Genomic DNA, 16,782 nt, shown 5'->3' with positions numbered 1-16,782 from the left:
AGGCAGGCTAAAGCTAAGATGGCTTTTAGCCGGCTAAAAACCGTGATTGTCCTGCCCTCTCCCTTCTTGCCGCAAATATTGGATACCTATTGATCAAAGGGACACACCCCTAATTATGCCGAATTTCAGGATTAAATAACATCTAAACGGTTGAGTTAGAAAAAATTTCACCCCCCTCACAGTTATCATGAAGGTAAACTTTACCTATTAATCCTAAAATGGATTTTTGTACCAGGCTTTAAACATGTTTATTTCTGCTGTGAATTTGGTCTTTTTAACATGGGAGTCTATGGGGATTTACTCTGTTTTGGAGCCAGACCCTAGTGGATGAGGGGAGAACTGCAATTTTTTTGCACTTCCGCATAAGCTTCACATTTTACAGGTGGAGGAGCTTGGTCCGGAGTTAGTGATCCCTGCTATATACCATGGGTATGCAAGTCCAGTACTCTAGAGCCGCAGTCCTGCAGGTTTTAGATGTTTCCCCACTCTAACACACCTGATTCAAATTAAATGAGTCCAACAGCCTACCAGGTTCTGCTCAGTGACGCATTAATTAGAATCAGGTGTGTTGAAAAAGGGAAACTTGCAGGACTGCAACTTTCAGGGACCAGAGTGGCCGACATCTGATCTATACAGGCTATGGTCTGAAGCACTTACAATTTTTTTAAAAAATTTAATTTCAGCATTTTATCATGTTCAAACATGTTTCAAACCTTAAAAAAAAACAGCGCTACAAACTCAGAAAATTCTAGTCAGATGAACTGTATGCTCTGGTGACCCTTTGCTGGGTGAAGCATTGCTGCTAACATTAGTAGTTAGCACAATCTAGGAGGAGAAATTGCTTACAGCGAAGATGATAATTTTAATATCCCATCAGAAATACAATCTACAACACATGGGTCTGGGGTCTTTATTTTGCAAATATAACTGAATAATACCTGATTTTGCCACTAAATTAGTTATAAAGTCATTGTCCCAACAATTTATCCACAACAAGAAAAGCCCTCAATCCATAGGTTAATTATTTGTGTGTAGCCGTGGGTGAGGTGGGTGAGTGTCAAATGTTGTCAAACTTCACTGCTTACATATTTCCATGTGTCCATAACACATGCATGGTTGTTTGGCAATACATCCACCAGAGGGCAGTGCAGAGTTCAGAGTTCACCTCTGACATCAGTTTCAGACAAGACTAGGAGGTCATGATAATGTACATCCTCAGAAAGAGGCGGGACAGTACACGGCCATTATTACGTTGCAGCTTCTTCTTCTTTGTTCCTGTCACTAGTCGCACTTTAGCTATTTTGCGCAACACCACCCCCACAATATCCAGTGGTAAAGCTACATTTCATACCACAAGCTCTCTGAAAACGGACTGAAATATGCAGGTAAAGGACGCAGAAGTCGGACAGAAGACGTATGCTTATTGAACCCAAATAATAAACAAGGCTTTAGAGTAGGACTTTAATGTTCTTTTATTTTTCCTTGTGGAGTTATAAGCTAAAGCCTGACTCCCAAACTGAGGCATGTATATGAACATCCAAAGTAAAGAATGCAAAAAGCAAAACAGCAAAGACACTAAATTATGGAACAAATCTAGTTTGTTAGTTTGACCAGACTACTGTTTTCTTTAGGGAATGTCACGAGCACTGTGGAATATGATTGAGCCAGCTCTGATAATGACATAACGCTGTCTGTATCAACGTGTGTGTGTTTGTGTGTGCCCTACCAGTGGATAACAACCATCTGGCCCTTTTATAGTCCCTTAGGTCACCCCTCCCACATCACATTAATCTATGTTGCTGAGACAATGACATTCAGGGGTTCGTCAAAGGCTTTTCAACTTTTACACATGAACACACATGACAGAGTGGATTAGTGTATGACATCACTCTCCTGCAACACCGACTGGATACCTACTGTGTCCTAACAACGGCCATGTGATTTAGGTATGATTCTGAACAATTGCTCAGTCAACAATAAGCAACGTCATGGCTCTTTCTGTTCTGCAGTCAGCGAAGCATCTGACACAAAGCTGCTGTGATAGAATTTACCTTGAGGTGTTGCTAAAACTGTCTGCGCTAGACTGGAGCCCAACAAAAGGGTGATATTGGGAGGAATTAGGCTGTAAAGAAGAGCAATGATAAACGAGAGAAGATGAAAAGAAATAAAAGTGACAGTTTAATGTGAACAGTTTATATTGAAAGAAGGTGTTGGTTTTCATCATACTTAGCAACACTTAAGCCTCTTTATATACAAAAGATGATGCCTTTGCCTTTTTGTAGCACTAAGGATTTTCCATGCTGCAGTGTAGCACTGTATCCTCACATCACCTGCTCTGATGTCCTTGAATCGCCTCAGTTGCACGATGAATGTTTCATCAAATAGTATCTAACCATCACATATATCAATCTGAAGCTGAGATTTCTTAGTTGTGCAATTTAATTATACTTTCTTGACTCTATTCTCTGAATGGGTGGTTTTGATCAAATAAAAAAAGAAAGCTATCTATTAAATACACTGCCCTGTCATTACTGGAGCTTGGACTCAGCTTGACAAGGATTTGCAAGAGCATGTTAGCATAATTGCAAATGCAGATAAAATTGCAGCTCCTTTTAAAATGACCTAATAATGTCGGAAAGAACAGCTCAGGAGAAGTAGACATGATAAAAATATCCGTCTTTCCTTATTTTAAATATGCATCGTAACAGGTTTACTGTATTTAAATGCACTTTACCTCGATGTGTCACTTTCATACACAGTTTTGCATCCAGCCATAGCTGTGGCATTCAAAATAACTCACAGATCAGAGAGCAGTCTAATTCAGTTCATGGGATATCTAGCAATAATGTGTCCTCACAAGCCTTCACTCAACTGTACTGGGGGGAGACTGCATCATTCCGCTGTTATGCAATCAGGCGAACATTAAAGCTGAACTGAGTTTGGATGTAGGTTTTTTTGGTGGGATCCTTCGGGAATGAGATGAAAAGAGAGCTAAATACAAGAAGAGAAGAGCTGCAGAGGGCATGGAAGGAAAAGCCAAAGCACTTTCATGTACAAAAATCGGCAGGAATGACAGAATCAGAGGAAAAGACAAGCAGTTTGGCAGCTTTGAGGAAATAAACAGAAAGAACAGAGTAAAGTGAGGACAGAAAGTGAAAGTGAGCAAAGAGGGGTTGGATAAGGTGGACGGGAGCAATGATGACAGAGCATGTCACCGGGCAAAGTGACTACACATGCATACAGACTGGGAAGAGGCGGAGGGGGGGTCAGGATCACAGGAAAGGAGGCTGGACCAGACGAGCTAAAAGGGGAGGGAGATAAACAGGGCGGGAAATAAACAGAGTAGCCGTTCCTCTCAGCAGCCAGTCGGAGAGCTGCAGTCACCACAGCTGTTTCAGCTGGTAGCAGCAACTTCAGATCAACTCTGCTGTACTTCACTGGGATTGTTTTGGGACATTGGCAGTTGGGAATTTAAAATCCACAGAGTTTATGCACAGGAGCAAGGCTTGATGGGTCTCGTGCACTGAGTTCTGGGTGGCTGGAACGGCAGAAAAAAGCTGCTGGGTTATAATTTCTTCTTCTGATAATCCTGCAAAGGGAGCAACATGCACATCTTGCAGCCATACTGCATCAACAGGTTGGTGTGTTAATGCTGGCGTGTGTGTCCCTCACTGCTTGTTTATAACCTGGCTTGAGTCCATTTCAAAGGGATTATCTGTTTCTATTTACATTAGCGTGTGCTTTTAGATCAGTTCATTCACCTTAAGATGATATTAGTCCAGAAATTAAATTTCCAACTATGATTACACTAAATTACTTTTATCTAATAAAATGTCTGGAATTTTTTAGTGAAACCTCTAATCAACTAATGATTCACATGATTTTTGATGTTGTTTAGTAAACTAATTTCTTACATCATTCCTGTAGTGTGGGGGTGGCATGTGATACCATAAAGCTTACCAGCACAACAATAATCAGTCTGTTACCACAGCTCCCATCCAACAACATCACTGCTAGCCACAGATCTTTTAGATGATGCCCCCAGGACAGAGCGCTGAGCCAGCTCCTATCTCTCTTTGTGACTGTGACATTTGCTGCAAGTTATTATGTGTTTTCAGAGTGGGTTAAAATGGGTTATTTTTTATTTATTTATTCATTTGTTTATCACATTATCACATAATTCAAAACAGGGAGGTTTAACTTCAACTAATTCAAGTTAATTGATGTTATTTAATAGGATAAACTTTGACTGAACTTGTAATTTGACCAGAAACAAGTAGGGAATGCAACATTTCCAAATTTCAGTTACTGAATTAAAAGTAATCCAATTGTTTATGATCTTGTTTTAACTTTTACCAGGTAGTAATGTGTGACAATCACCACAGGGTGGTGATAATACACCAGTCTGTTTTCTAACAGCCATGAAACAAAAGAGAAACGCTTTACTAATGCCACACACTGGTAAAACCTGTATGATGCTGTGAGCTCAGATTCTAATGCTACAAATAAGACTTAAAAGTCCTGAGGCTTGTAAGACGAAGCATGATTAACGTACCCCAGATATCTCTCTGTTACGTGGGTTGACTTATCCAGACATTCAGAATCTGGATAAACAGTAGGACGAAGGTGGTTATCAACTCGGTAATTCAACCCAGCGTTTTCCATCTTAATCAGCGCACGCTCACATAAAAGGGGTGGAGTTTGCAGCATCTGACCAATCACAGACTATCATGAAGAAGACTGTTTTTCTTTAGGAAATATTAAGAATATAAAACACATCATCCAGGCCAAAAGCACACTGTTGCCGTAGCAACAGCCAGGAAGGAATGCTGGAAGAAAATCTGTTAATGCTTATATTAGTGAAATTATACATTATTTAATAATCAGACAATATAAACGGGCATCACTCTGATCACCTAATTTACTAAGCGCAAGCTTCCTCACTTTTCTTTATATTTATAACCTCTGTAGGCGTACGTACGTTTGTCTGTCTGTTAGCAACATAACTCAAAAAAGTTATGGATGGAATTTGGTTAGATTTTTAGGAAATGTCAAAAATTAAACAAGGAACAATTGATTACCTTTTGGGGGTGATACAGATAAAGAAGATAAAGATAAAGAAGCACTCTGAACTCTGCTGTAGCTGACTGCCTAAACACCTGCTTATAACGTGGTGCTCTAATACCTCATTCGCTTGCAAGCAGGTGTGATTTGTTGTCGACTAACCAGATTGTTTTTGTCGCCTCACCTTTTTTTGGTGTAAGGTTCAGAGATACCTCATAATCCTCAGATTATTGGCCATTTTGATTGTTCTCTTAAGACATGATTTTGCTTGCTAGTTTTTTTGCACTAAAAAATACAATGTTAGCATGTTCTACTGAGAAGTTGCCAGAATATTAGCTCAGCATAATACTAGAGCTTTCTCTGTTGTCTCTAGCAATCGGTGTACACCACATAAACAGTTACAGACTCATTTTTGCATGACCTTTGTCAGTTTCCCTAAATTCTAATTCATATCTAAAATTTGAAGAAAAAGTGATAGCGCTTGTGTAATAATTTAGCTTATTCCTCATTGTACAGACTCTTCCATTTCTATCATTTTATTGTGTTTTTAAGTTTTATTTTTTTCATGTGAATTACTCAAATGACAACAGGTGGTAAAGAGTCTCTTAAAACCATATTAATAAAAAACTGTATAAAAATACATTTAATAGAAAAGCTGTAACTATAGCAAACAATTTTATTAGAATAATTATTATTCACATAACAATATGTCTACATTTGGTTCCAACTCTTATTCTTTTTTTAAATGGACTTTATACAGCCCTTTTAACATTACAATCTATATTGAACTATTCATACATGAACAACACATATGTTTGGTTTTACAGGCTTTGTTTTTCACATTCACCTGCTGATAGTTGCATTAGTGGAAAAGTGGGATATAGGATATTTCCTGAGGATGGTCCAACATGTGGTTTTGAAGTTAGAAATTAAACTGGCAACCTTATGATGAGATAACCATCGTTTCTTATGAGCATAAGGTGGTTCTTTACGCAATCATGGAGCGAGGAAAAGTAACAGAGGAAAGGCAAAAACCATGGTGAAAACATTATCATCATTTTAACATGCTAAAACATTAAAACCTCCTGTTTTTTCCCCCTCACTGCTGTAAGTCATGCAAGTAGTTTCCTCATCCTTCTCAGAGGACAGCAAGCCCGGCTGGGAACACTGTTTACCTGTTCCACCATCATTACAGTTCCAAGTAATTGCGCCATGTTTTGAAAACACACAGTAGACAAAGACCCACCAACACTGACACAAAGCTAATAATTTATTAATGGGCACATATAATGAAGGTTTTTCTCTTTGGGTGATTCATCTTACTTTGATTAGAAACAAGAGTAGACAGTTTCCCACCTTATTACTAACTGACCATGTGTACGGACATAAAACGTTAATATGTTTGCTCAACCGTGAAGAGGAGCAAGCATCAAGATAATGGCGTCAGAGGGATTTATATCCCTTTTTGGGGGGAGCTGGAACAGGCAAGTGGATTTGACAGGCAGTGAGAAAAGAGGAGGGTAGAGAACAAGTGAGAGCAGCAGTGGTACTTAATACTTCTGACAGAAGAAACGAGAGGAGAGGGATGGAGTAAAAGAGAAGGAGAAAATGATAAATTACTGTAGGAAAAAGAGGGGATTTGAGGTAATGTAGCTTTGCCTATGGGAACATAGAAAACACAGCAGGAGAGGGCAACAGAAAGAAATTTGGATAAAAGGGAAAACTACAAATGCAGACTTCATCTTCTATGTATGGCAAAAAATGATGGATAGAGATTTAAATAAAGAGACAGGAGGGATAAACAGATTAGTAGAGGTATTATGTGTATCCTAGAAATCTGCTTGTGTTGACTATGTGCTTGCATGTGTTTGTCTATTGATATGATTTACTGAGCTCAGTATGTGCTGACCTTATATTACCTCTGTATATAACCTCTGTTTATATTATAAAATTATATGTATAAAAATTAGAAAAACAAGTGTAACTTTTTTCATGAACTCAGTGTTTCATGAACAATAAAACAATAAAAATTGCACAGATTGGGACACGCCCATTATTTTGATTTATTGCATAGCTTATTGAAGATGTGTATGTATATATATATATATACATATATATATATATATATATATATATACACATATATGTGTGGAATTAAATGCCATCTAGTGGCAGAAATTGGAGATTGCAACCAACTCAAGCCCCCAAAATGCTCCTAAATAATTAATTAACTGTGTTCATTGCATTAATCAATAGTAAAAAAGTAGTATTTATCAAATCGAAATGTGTAAAGTATCTCTTTTAATCACGTTATCCCTTTTTTTGCCTCATTCTTTTCTTCTCTTTGCTCCCATCAGGTGGCCGGATGTGCCGAAGAGGAAGAGGAAGAACAGCCAGTGTTCAGCAAAGAGCATGTCTGGTAAGGATTCATTTTTCTTTGCCCTCACCTTGCTGTCTGTGCCACAGCCAAACAACCAATTACAATGAGGTTCCCATGTAGATGCTCAGGCTTTTGATGCACAGGAGGATTTGGCCAGTTATCACTGTGGCCCGTCACTCTACAGCTGGTGTCCCCAAGCTTTGAGTGGTTTCCTCTTTGTCATTAACATGATAATCTCATCATCATGACTTTATATTTCCCCTCGGAAGCTCTGTTGTAGAGTACTGCTCACCTCAATGACATTTGTTTAATCTAGATCTCCTGATGTGGCTTTTAAGGTTCAAAGCTACCAAATTAGAAATAATTCACAGCTCCAAACATCATTTGGAGCTAATTTTTAAGCATCCTTCATTTCCAACTGTAATAAATCCTTTCTGGATTATTTCTTTAAAAAAATGTGCATCAGATTAAATTCAAGGGCTTCTTTGTTGTGTAGATCACTTAAAATGCAGACATTCACAGGTGATGTACGGATTTCTCACACATTACTGATACCAAACAATATATGCAAAAGAATAATTGCAATGTTTAGATTATTTTTTGTTAGCTCTTGCTTTTTAATATTAGACCTTCTCGTATTTACTGAATTAACAGTCATCGAATTTAGCTAATTTCTAGCTAAACTGCCAAAGTTGCAGTATATGTAGGGAAAAATACTTTCTCTGGACCAACCCTTCCCAAACCGTGTAGATAAAAAGGGGTCACTGTACATATATATATATATATGAAATTATATTTTTAAAAGATATAATTATATAAATAACTTACATTTATATAACTTATATTTTTAAAAATGGGATTTTTAATAGAGCCGTCAAAATTAACATGTTAATGCAGAGAGATTAATCTGTGACATTAGCATGTTAATTTCTAACGCTTTAATGCATAAACAAAGTTATTCCTCACCCCATATTAAAAGTCCCAATTAGGGATTTTCTAGGCGACAGAAGGTGATTTCGGGCATGTAGGTGCTTTGTTACAGCAGTGAACTAAATCAATCAAAAATTGATCTCTATCCTCTTTAAATATTAATTTCTGATGTTTTTCAGGCCTTACATTGAGAATTTTTATCATCGGGTGTCCAGAAACAGTCGTTACAGATGCTCTTTTAAAAATCTTTATTTGGCCATATCTCTGTGTGTTTTGAACCACTGGTCTAGACTATCTGTTGATGAAGTAGAGATGTTTTGTGGAAAAACACTTGTCATTAGTGCATATATCGATTCAATGGATAACAACTCAGTGTTTGCTAATATCACAAATTCTGCCACAAAACTATTTTAATTTAACTGCTGATATGAGATATCACATGCTTATTTAACACAATCACTTCCATTCATGTCAAATCACAGAAAGCAACTTAAATATAAAAATATTGTCTAATATCATTTGCTAACTCCTGAATTAAATCAAGTGCAGTTATCAGCAAACACTGAATTTTATTAAGATGTTTACTTTAATGATGTTTGATCAGTGTTGTCAATGCGGATCAAACTAATGGCTTGTGGATCGCTGAACTGATATATTGTTAATACTTCTACCAGGAATGTTGTTTTTCATTTCCAAATATATAAAAACAGCTTCTTTAAAAAAACTTTTATGAAAAAGAGAAAGGGGTTTCAGATCAACAATCTGGTGCATAAGTGTGGGGGGCAATTTAGTTACTGTTAAGCCTTCTCTGTTGGATTCTGAATGAAAGCCTCATTCTAGAAACTTGGAGTACTTAATGTCCTTTTGGATTTCTGATTCTCAGTGACAGAGAGAGAAAAATGTCAATGTTTTTTTAACAATTAAATATTTATTTACATAATCACATAAATTAATTTATCTAAATTCTTTAATTGTAAGCTGTGACCCAGTTTAGGGTCTACACGCTTCAAAGTGCAGATTCGTCGGCTACATATGTGGCGCACCAAGCACTGTCCCATTTAGAAGGAGCCTCCGAATCCACCCCACAAACCTGCACTTGGTTTGGCCCAAAACAAAGGCTGCTGGTGATGTATCATAGATGCATCCTTCGCGACCCCTTTTCTCCCAGAATTCATTGCACACAAGATGGTGACAAATGAGCAACAAAGCTCCGAAGAGTTTTTTTTTTTTTTTTTTTAGCACGTGGATTTTTAAGGGGTTAATGAAATTTCTACCAGTTGGAAAACAAGCCTGACTGATTTATTACAACATTATAAAAGCTTAAATTTAAAATATAATAAATAAATCTTTCTTCCAAAGCACTTCCATGAATCAGCGCTTAGTTTTGTATTATTATGTTGAGTGTAAGCTGACATTTTCTGTTTTAAGGACATGAAGGATCCAGATTTTCTATTGCTGCAGCTTCATAAGATGAGCTGAAAAAAATCTTCTCCTTCCAGAGTTCTTGTAGCCCTTTGTGCTTCACAGAAACCCTTGCATGCATGTGTTTAATTGTTTGTTTAATGGTTTGACTTGCATGTTTATAAGGATGTGCTTAGAAGTGGGTGGATACTTTGCATACTTTAAGACATTTGCATGTCTTAAAGTATGCAAATGTATATTTATGTCTTTCTTCAACAATCTGACAGCTCAGAGGTTAGATATTAAAAGACTCAGATTGCATACATACATATAAGGGTTCAAAGGATCAAAGGGGACAGAAAAGAAAAACCTTTTAACAGAGATAAAATAAGCAAATAAAAAGTGAAGATGAAAAGCATATTTTAAATAAACCAGAGAGACTTTAAACCTCATAAGCTGGCATGACATCAGATCTGTGTGCAGAAATTACAGCGTTCTGTATCACAGTCTCTTGGGAGCCCCTCCACCCTCACTCTTATATTATGCCCCCCTTCGTTCCTGTTCATGTCAAACTCAACACCCTCACTGCCTTCCCTGATTTATACTCCTTATTCACCCTTCTCCCACCCCATCCTGCTCTCCTCCTTAACCTACTCCTCCTTTCCTATAGCTCTTAGCATCTCTGTTCCAGGGTACATCCCCAGCTACCTGGAGAAGGACGAGCCATGTGTGGTGTGTGGGGACAAGGCCACAGGGTACCACTACCGCTGCATCACCTGTGAAGGTTGCAAGGTATGGCCTCTCTGTTGCTGTGGGGCTTAATGGTCTTTATACAGTGGAGGTTGCAGCATCTGAGCATGATGTAATGTGATGATGGGGAAGTTTGCATTACCTAGATTCTACTCATCATAAGTAGTTGCAGAAAAAAAGTGGGCTGGACTTATTTCTTTTTTTCCTTGACAACATTTCCCCTCTCACTCAGAAGTCTCAGCTCACCCAACTAGTAGAGACAACCAAGAAAACTCAAAGTTGGCAACGAAACAAAGTCTTAAATCAATCAATCAATCAACCAATCAACCAAAGTTTCTTTCTATAGCACCCCACAACAGCACTCAAGCTGACCAAGGTGCTTAACATCATAAAAACAAATAAATATAAAAACACATTAACACTAGAAGTCCCAGGAATTTTGATGTCTCCCTAAAGTCCCAGAGAAGGGTCGAAAGACCTTTAGTCCAAACTGACGACTCTGCTGGCAAAAATTAGCATCTCTTCATTTGTAAATGCAGCCATTACCTGAGGAATGCACCCATTGCATCCAGCCCCTCCTTGTTACCTTGAAACGTCTGGTAAATTCTGTGGCAGTGGGGGATGGTGGGCTGAGGGGGATAAATAGTAGCTAGCTTCACCTCGAACAAATAGAAGGAAGCAAAATGCAGAGGCGGCTTACAACTCAGCAGGCATTGGACCTGATCCTCAGCGATACAAACCCTTGTGACTCAGATGGAGAAGAGATACAAATTCAGCTGGATTCGGACTCTGACTCTGAGCAGTCTTCAGGTAAGATTTGAAACTATTATTGAACTTTTTGGTATGACAAATTTCTTTCTTTCTGCTTTGTCCTGTACTGTGAGTTGCAACACTGGAATTTCTCCATTTTGGTACAAATAAAGGATTTTTTTAATCTTATTTCCAAAACATCCTATTTTCGTCCTCTGAAATTGTGAAATTGTTTACCTTGCAGATGATGAGACTGCTCCACTGCCAGAAAAGAGGGCTCGGTTGGGAAGTGAGAGGACAGAGATGGCTAAAGATGGCACAGTGTGGCATGAAGAACAGCTGGGGACATGTCTCAATTTCACCCCAATAGAACCATACGGCACAGATGGAGAGCCAACTGCTAAGGCCAGAAGAAGTATCCGGACTCGTCTTCAAAGCTTCTTCTGTTTTATAACACTTGAAATGCTTCGTAGCATTCAAGAATGGACCATTCAGCATGCACGGCAAAAGGAGCAGGCAGATTGGTTCATGAACCTCCCAGAACTAATGGCATTTATTGCAATTATTATCTTGCGGGGGGTGAAGAAAGTTCCATCACTACGTGACAATTGGTCAGCAGAGCTGGGAAACCCACGAATCATTGCTACTATGGCCCGAAAGCGCTTCCAAAACATCATGCAACACCTACGCTTTGATAACATGTTCACACGCAGTGAGCGAGTGGAGACAAATAAGTTTGCTGCAATTTCTAATCTGTGGGAATCTTTTGTCAATAACTGCATCAGATCTTATAACCCTGGTCGACACATCACTATTGATGAACAGACTCGCTGCAGTTTTCTGCAGTACATTGCAACAAAACCGGACAAATTTGGCATTAAGTTTTGGCTGGCTTGTGACTTGAAATCAAAGTACATTTGCAATATCCTGCCATATCTTGGCAAGGACCCCAGTCGTCCCAGTGGAGAGAGACTCTCTGAGAGTGTAGTGATGAGGCTGATGGAGCCGTTCATGGATAAGGGCAGAACTGTAACAACAGACAATTTTTTTACATCGCTGTCCCTTGCGCAACGACTGCTTAGCCGGAAAACCACCATCCTTGGCACAGTCAACAAGATTCGCCGGGAAATTCCTCAGTCAACTAGACTGAAGGACCACACTAAATTCACCACTCGAGTGTTTTCCACCACTGGTGCAACACTCACAGTATATGCGCCGAAACGGAAAAAGACTGTCTATCTTCTCAGCAGCATGCACAATGTGGTTGAGACTGAGAATACCACCAAAAGGAAGCCAAACACTGTCACACAATACAACACCACAAAGTGTGGTGTGGATGTGATGGACCAGATGGTGCGGGAGTACAGCGTGCGTGCAGGAACACGGAGATGGCCAGTCGCCGTGTTCTACAACATGATCGACATGGCGGCACGGAACGCTCATGTTCTTCATAAGGAATGCACCGGAGTGCAGGAGAGAAGAGTGGACTTCCTGGTTGAGCTCGCGAAAGAGTTGGCCAACTCTCATGTGAGTCAGAAGAAGGCACATAAGGAGCAACTGCTTCAGCAGCAACCTCCCACACCTAGCCCTGGGAAAAGGGCAAAATGTCAGGTCAACCATCGATGCAAGAACAATTGCGCAACTGTAAGATGTGTTGACTGCTACAAATACACATGTGGCAAATGCAGGATAGAGATACCATGGAAGTGCCAAGCATGTTTGGACTTAGCACAGACGGACTGCTGAAAGAGCAGAAAAGCCATTCACACAAGGGCATGCCACTGTAGCCTTGTGTAAATATTTGTGAAATTGTTTCATTACTTGCATTATTTTAACTGTTTTGTTGTTTTTTTTATGACAAAAATAAAAAGCATTGGAAAAAATTCACAGTTGTTCTTTTATATCTTTGTCATGTTGACATTTATGCCCTCTTGACTTAGACACTAATGCTTCTGGACATTTTACTCACAGACCCTGCCTGTACCACCACAATCAAAAAATGTTCATTTTAAATATTCAAAATTGTTCATTGCTTGGGCTTTTTGGACATATGAACATTGGGTTAGAAAGTTTGAAAAATTGGTAAAAAATTCTGAAAAATTTGTATTTTTTCATTTGTATGAAAAGAGGAGAGCTGGACCTTTTAAAGTGATTTTTTAAAAAAATATGAATTCATCATTTTGTCATATCATTCTAAATTGTTTGCTTTTTTATTGAAGGCCCACAATGATTATCTTTTTTTTTTTCTTCTAAAAGCACACAAATGTGTCGAGGAGGTATATATCATATATCATATCAAATATATTTTTAATTATTTGAAATATACTAGAATGCAGGAAAACCTTTCTGAATCTGTTTGAGGTCTACTCCAATCTCATACTCAGGGGACCAAGCAGTGTCTCAAGCCAAGCTTTGGGCAAAAGTTGACAGTCCAGTTTCAAGAGTCTACAGTGTCTCCCCTAAGTATGCGCCCTCCTGGGGTGTGCCAGTAATTGACTCGTCTACAAACAAAAGAAGCTGTTCGCAGCTTAAGACAGGATTTTAGCTAAAATCCTACTGGTCAATCGACCCATCTCTGGGTTGTAAAGGTAGAAAGGTCAATTGACCCCTCTCTGGGACTTCTAGTGTTAAAGTAAAGGAAGTATAGCAGAGAGTGGTAAACGCACAAAACAGATTAAAACTAATCAGTAACAAGGAAAGTTCTAAAAGTACAAAACACATTAAAATTACAGACCCTGGAAGCTCAGAAGACAGCTATAGGTTGTTGGGTTGTTGGGCTGTGGGATTCTTAGGTTGCCAGATGCTAGGTTTTTAGGTTGTTGGGTTGTTAACTCATTTGATTGTCAGGGTGTTGGGTTCTTGGTTGTTGTTGGATTGTTAATTCGTCGGGTTGTTAGATCTATAGGTTGTTGAATTGTTGGATTGTTGGGGCATTGCTGGATTAGTCATTGGTGTCGTCCATCCTCCTGAGTCCTAGGCTCGTTGCCGTCTCTGATTTCCAACCAGTCACTTAAAACCAAATAAATTTAACCAAATTGTTAGTTTGTTGGGTCATTGCATGCATTGGTAATGTCAAGGAACTTTCTTCCAAATTGGACATGTTTGGTTTATGGCAACATGTAAACTAACAGACCCACATTCGAGGTCACATTCTGGACCTGGTTATTTCAAAGGGTGTTGATATTTCTTCTGTTGCGGTCACTGACTTGGCCTTGTCTGACCATTTTTGTATTTTGTTTGATTTACTGATTAGGAAGAGGTACACTAATCAAAGAACAAGTGCTTAGTTTGTGGAACCCAGAGATATGTTACTAACAACTAGTGCAGAGTCAGTTGATGGACTCCTGGATCATTTCAATTTGAAAGTCTTGAATGTAATGGATGTTGTTGCACTAATAAGAACCAAGAGCACCTTGAGCAAACAGAAAACACCATGGAGAAACACCACTGTGGTCACAAGCCTAAAAAGAGAATGCAGGAAAACTGAGCTGAAATGGCGGAAAAATAAACTTCAAATTTACTATGAGCTGTACAAACAAAGCCTGCGTAACTACAACAATGATCTGTGCAAGGCCAGAGAGCTGCATTTATCTAAAATTATTGACAAGAACGTCAACAATTCTCGCACTTTGTTTGCTTTGATTGAAAAACTTACAAATCCTTCTAAACAGATAAGCCTAGAGCTCCTTTCCACTGAGAAATGCAAACAATTTGCCAACTTTTTCAGCCAAAAAATGAAAACAATTAGGCAAAATATTAATTCCACACAGTCAAACAAGAAAACAACTCTGTGTCCAAAACCCAGAAATATTTCTGATGTTATGTCGCAATTTGATATGGTCAATTTAAAAATCCTACAAGAAACAGTTTGGCATTTTAAATCAATAACATGCACTCTGGACATGATACCATCCGACTTTTTGAAAACAGTTTTTACCTCAGTAGAAAGTGATCTCCTACTGATAGTTAACAGCTCACTGGCATCAGGCATTTTTCCCAAGTCATTAAGATAGCTGCTATTAAGCCTCCTAAAGAAAAGGACTCTAGACGCCTCTATAATGCACAACTATAGACCTGTCTCTAACCTCTCTTTTATTTCCAAGATTATTGAGAAAGTTGTATTTCACCAGCTTAAAGTGGGAATCTTGATAAATTTCAGTCCGGCTTCCGACCTCCTCACTGCACTGAAACAGCTCGGGTCAAAGTGTTAAATGACATTAGGTTAAATACTGATTCTGGTAAAGTATCAGTCCTGGTTCTGCTGGATCTCAGTGCTGCATTTGATACTGTAGATCACAGAATCCTGTTGCACAGGCTGGAAAACTGGGTTGGACTTTCTGTAGCGGTCCTTAACTGGTTCAGGTCCTATTTAGAAGGTCGGTGTTATTTTGTTACGATCGGCAGCTATGAATCTGAGCGAGCGGCCATGACTTGTGGAGTCCCCCAGGGGTCAGTCCTTGGACCTCTTCTGTTCAACTTGTATACTCCCTATGGGTCAGATATTACAGAATTATAGCATTAATTATCAAAGTTATGCAGATGATACACAACTTTATGTGTCTCTGTGACCAGATGACTGCAGTCAAATAGACTTATTGTGTCAGTGTCTGGAGAAAATAAACACCTGGATGAAGGAAAATTTTCTACAATTAAATGAAGACAAAACTGAGATTATTCTGTTTGGTAGCAAAGAGAAGAGGGTCAGCACTGGTAAACACCTGGAGACTCTTAACTTTGGATTGTTAATAGACTCAGACCTGATTTTCAGCAGCTACATCAAAGCTGTCACTAAGAGGCTTTTTACCAGAAACATCAACAGAATCAAAAGTTTAGTCTCCCAAAAGACCAGGAGAAACTTCTTCATGCATCTATCTCCAGTAGGCTGGATTACTGTAATGGTCCTTTAACAGGACTTCCTAAAAAGAGCATTAAACATCTGCAGCTCATCCAGAATGCTGCTGCTAGAGTTTTAACCAGGACTAAGAGATCTGAACACATCACACCAGTTTTTAAATCTTTACACTGGCTTCCAGTCAGTCACAGAATAGATTTTAAAACCCTTCTGATTGTTTACAAATCCCAGAACGGTTTAGGCCCAGAATCCATCTGTGATATTTTCAGAGAATATAAACCTAGCAGAGCTCTTAGATCCAAAGACTCTGGTCAACTAGCCCCAACCAGAGTCCAGACTAAACATGGAGAAGCAGCATTTAGCTGTTATGCTGCAAACAAGTAGAACAAACTGCTAGTGGAGATTAAACTTTCACCAAATGTAGACATTTTTAAATCCAGGTTAAAAACATTTATTTTCTTGTTGGATTTTTTTTGCCTAGTTTTTTAGAGGACTTTACAAGATAGCACAGAAACTTTTGTCATCCTCTTCCTCTACACCCTTCTGTTTGAAATCAGTTACTCAGTCTGCAGTGTTACTCCACTCAGATTCTCATCTATGTTCAGCAGTCACTTCTTAGTTTCTTAACCCTTCTTGGCAAGTGGACCCGACACAG

The 16,782-nt window shown here is 38.8% G+C and overlaps 1 protein-coding gene across 4 annotated transcripts in view; it reads left to right on the top strand.

The window, feature by feature from the left end:
- The window catches only part of LOC121646471 (thyroid hormone receptor alpha), a 108,950-nt gene that overhangs the window by 77,451 nt on the left and 14,717 nt on the right, over positions 1-16,782 (top strand). Inside the window, exons 1-3 of one of the 4 annotated variants that reach the window (XM_041995474.1) lie at positions 3,444-3,637; positions 7,422-7,483; positions 10,467-10,567. In XM_041995474.1, coding sequence (XP_041851408.1) covers positions 3,606-3,637; positions 7,422-7,483; positions 10,467-10,567 — 195 coding nt within the window. In that variant the 5' untranslated portion in view covers positions 3,444-3,605. Of the gene's footprint in view, positions 1-3,443; positions 3,638-7,421; positions 7,484-10,445; positions 10,568-16,782 lie in introns of those variants that run through there. The other 3 variants (XM_041995466.1, XM_041995455.1, XM_041995447.1) reach the window with 3 other exon arrangements.

Source organism: Melanotaenia boesemani, chromosome 2, assembly GCF_017639745.1.
Source record: "Melanotaenia boesemani isolate fMelBoe1 chromosome 2, fMelBoe1.pri, whole genome shotgun sequence".
Classification (NCBI taxonomy): domain Eukaryota; kingdom Metazoa; phylum Chordata; class Actinopteri; order Atheriniformes; family Melanotaeniidae; genus Melanotaenia; species Melanotaenia boesemani.
This window is presented reverse-complemented; position numbering and strand designations above follow the sequence as displayed.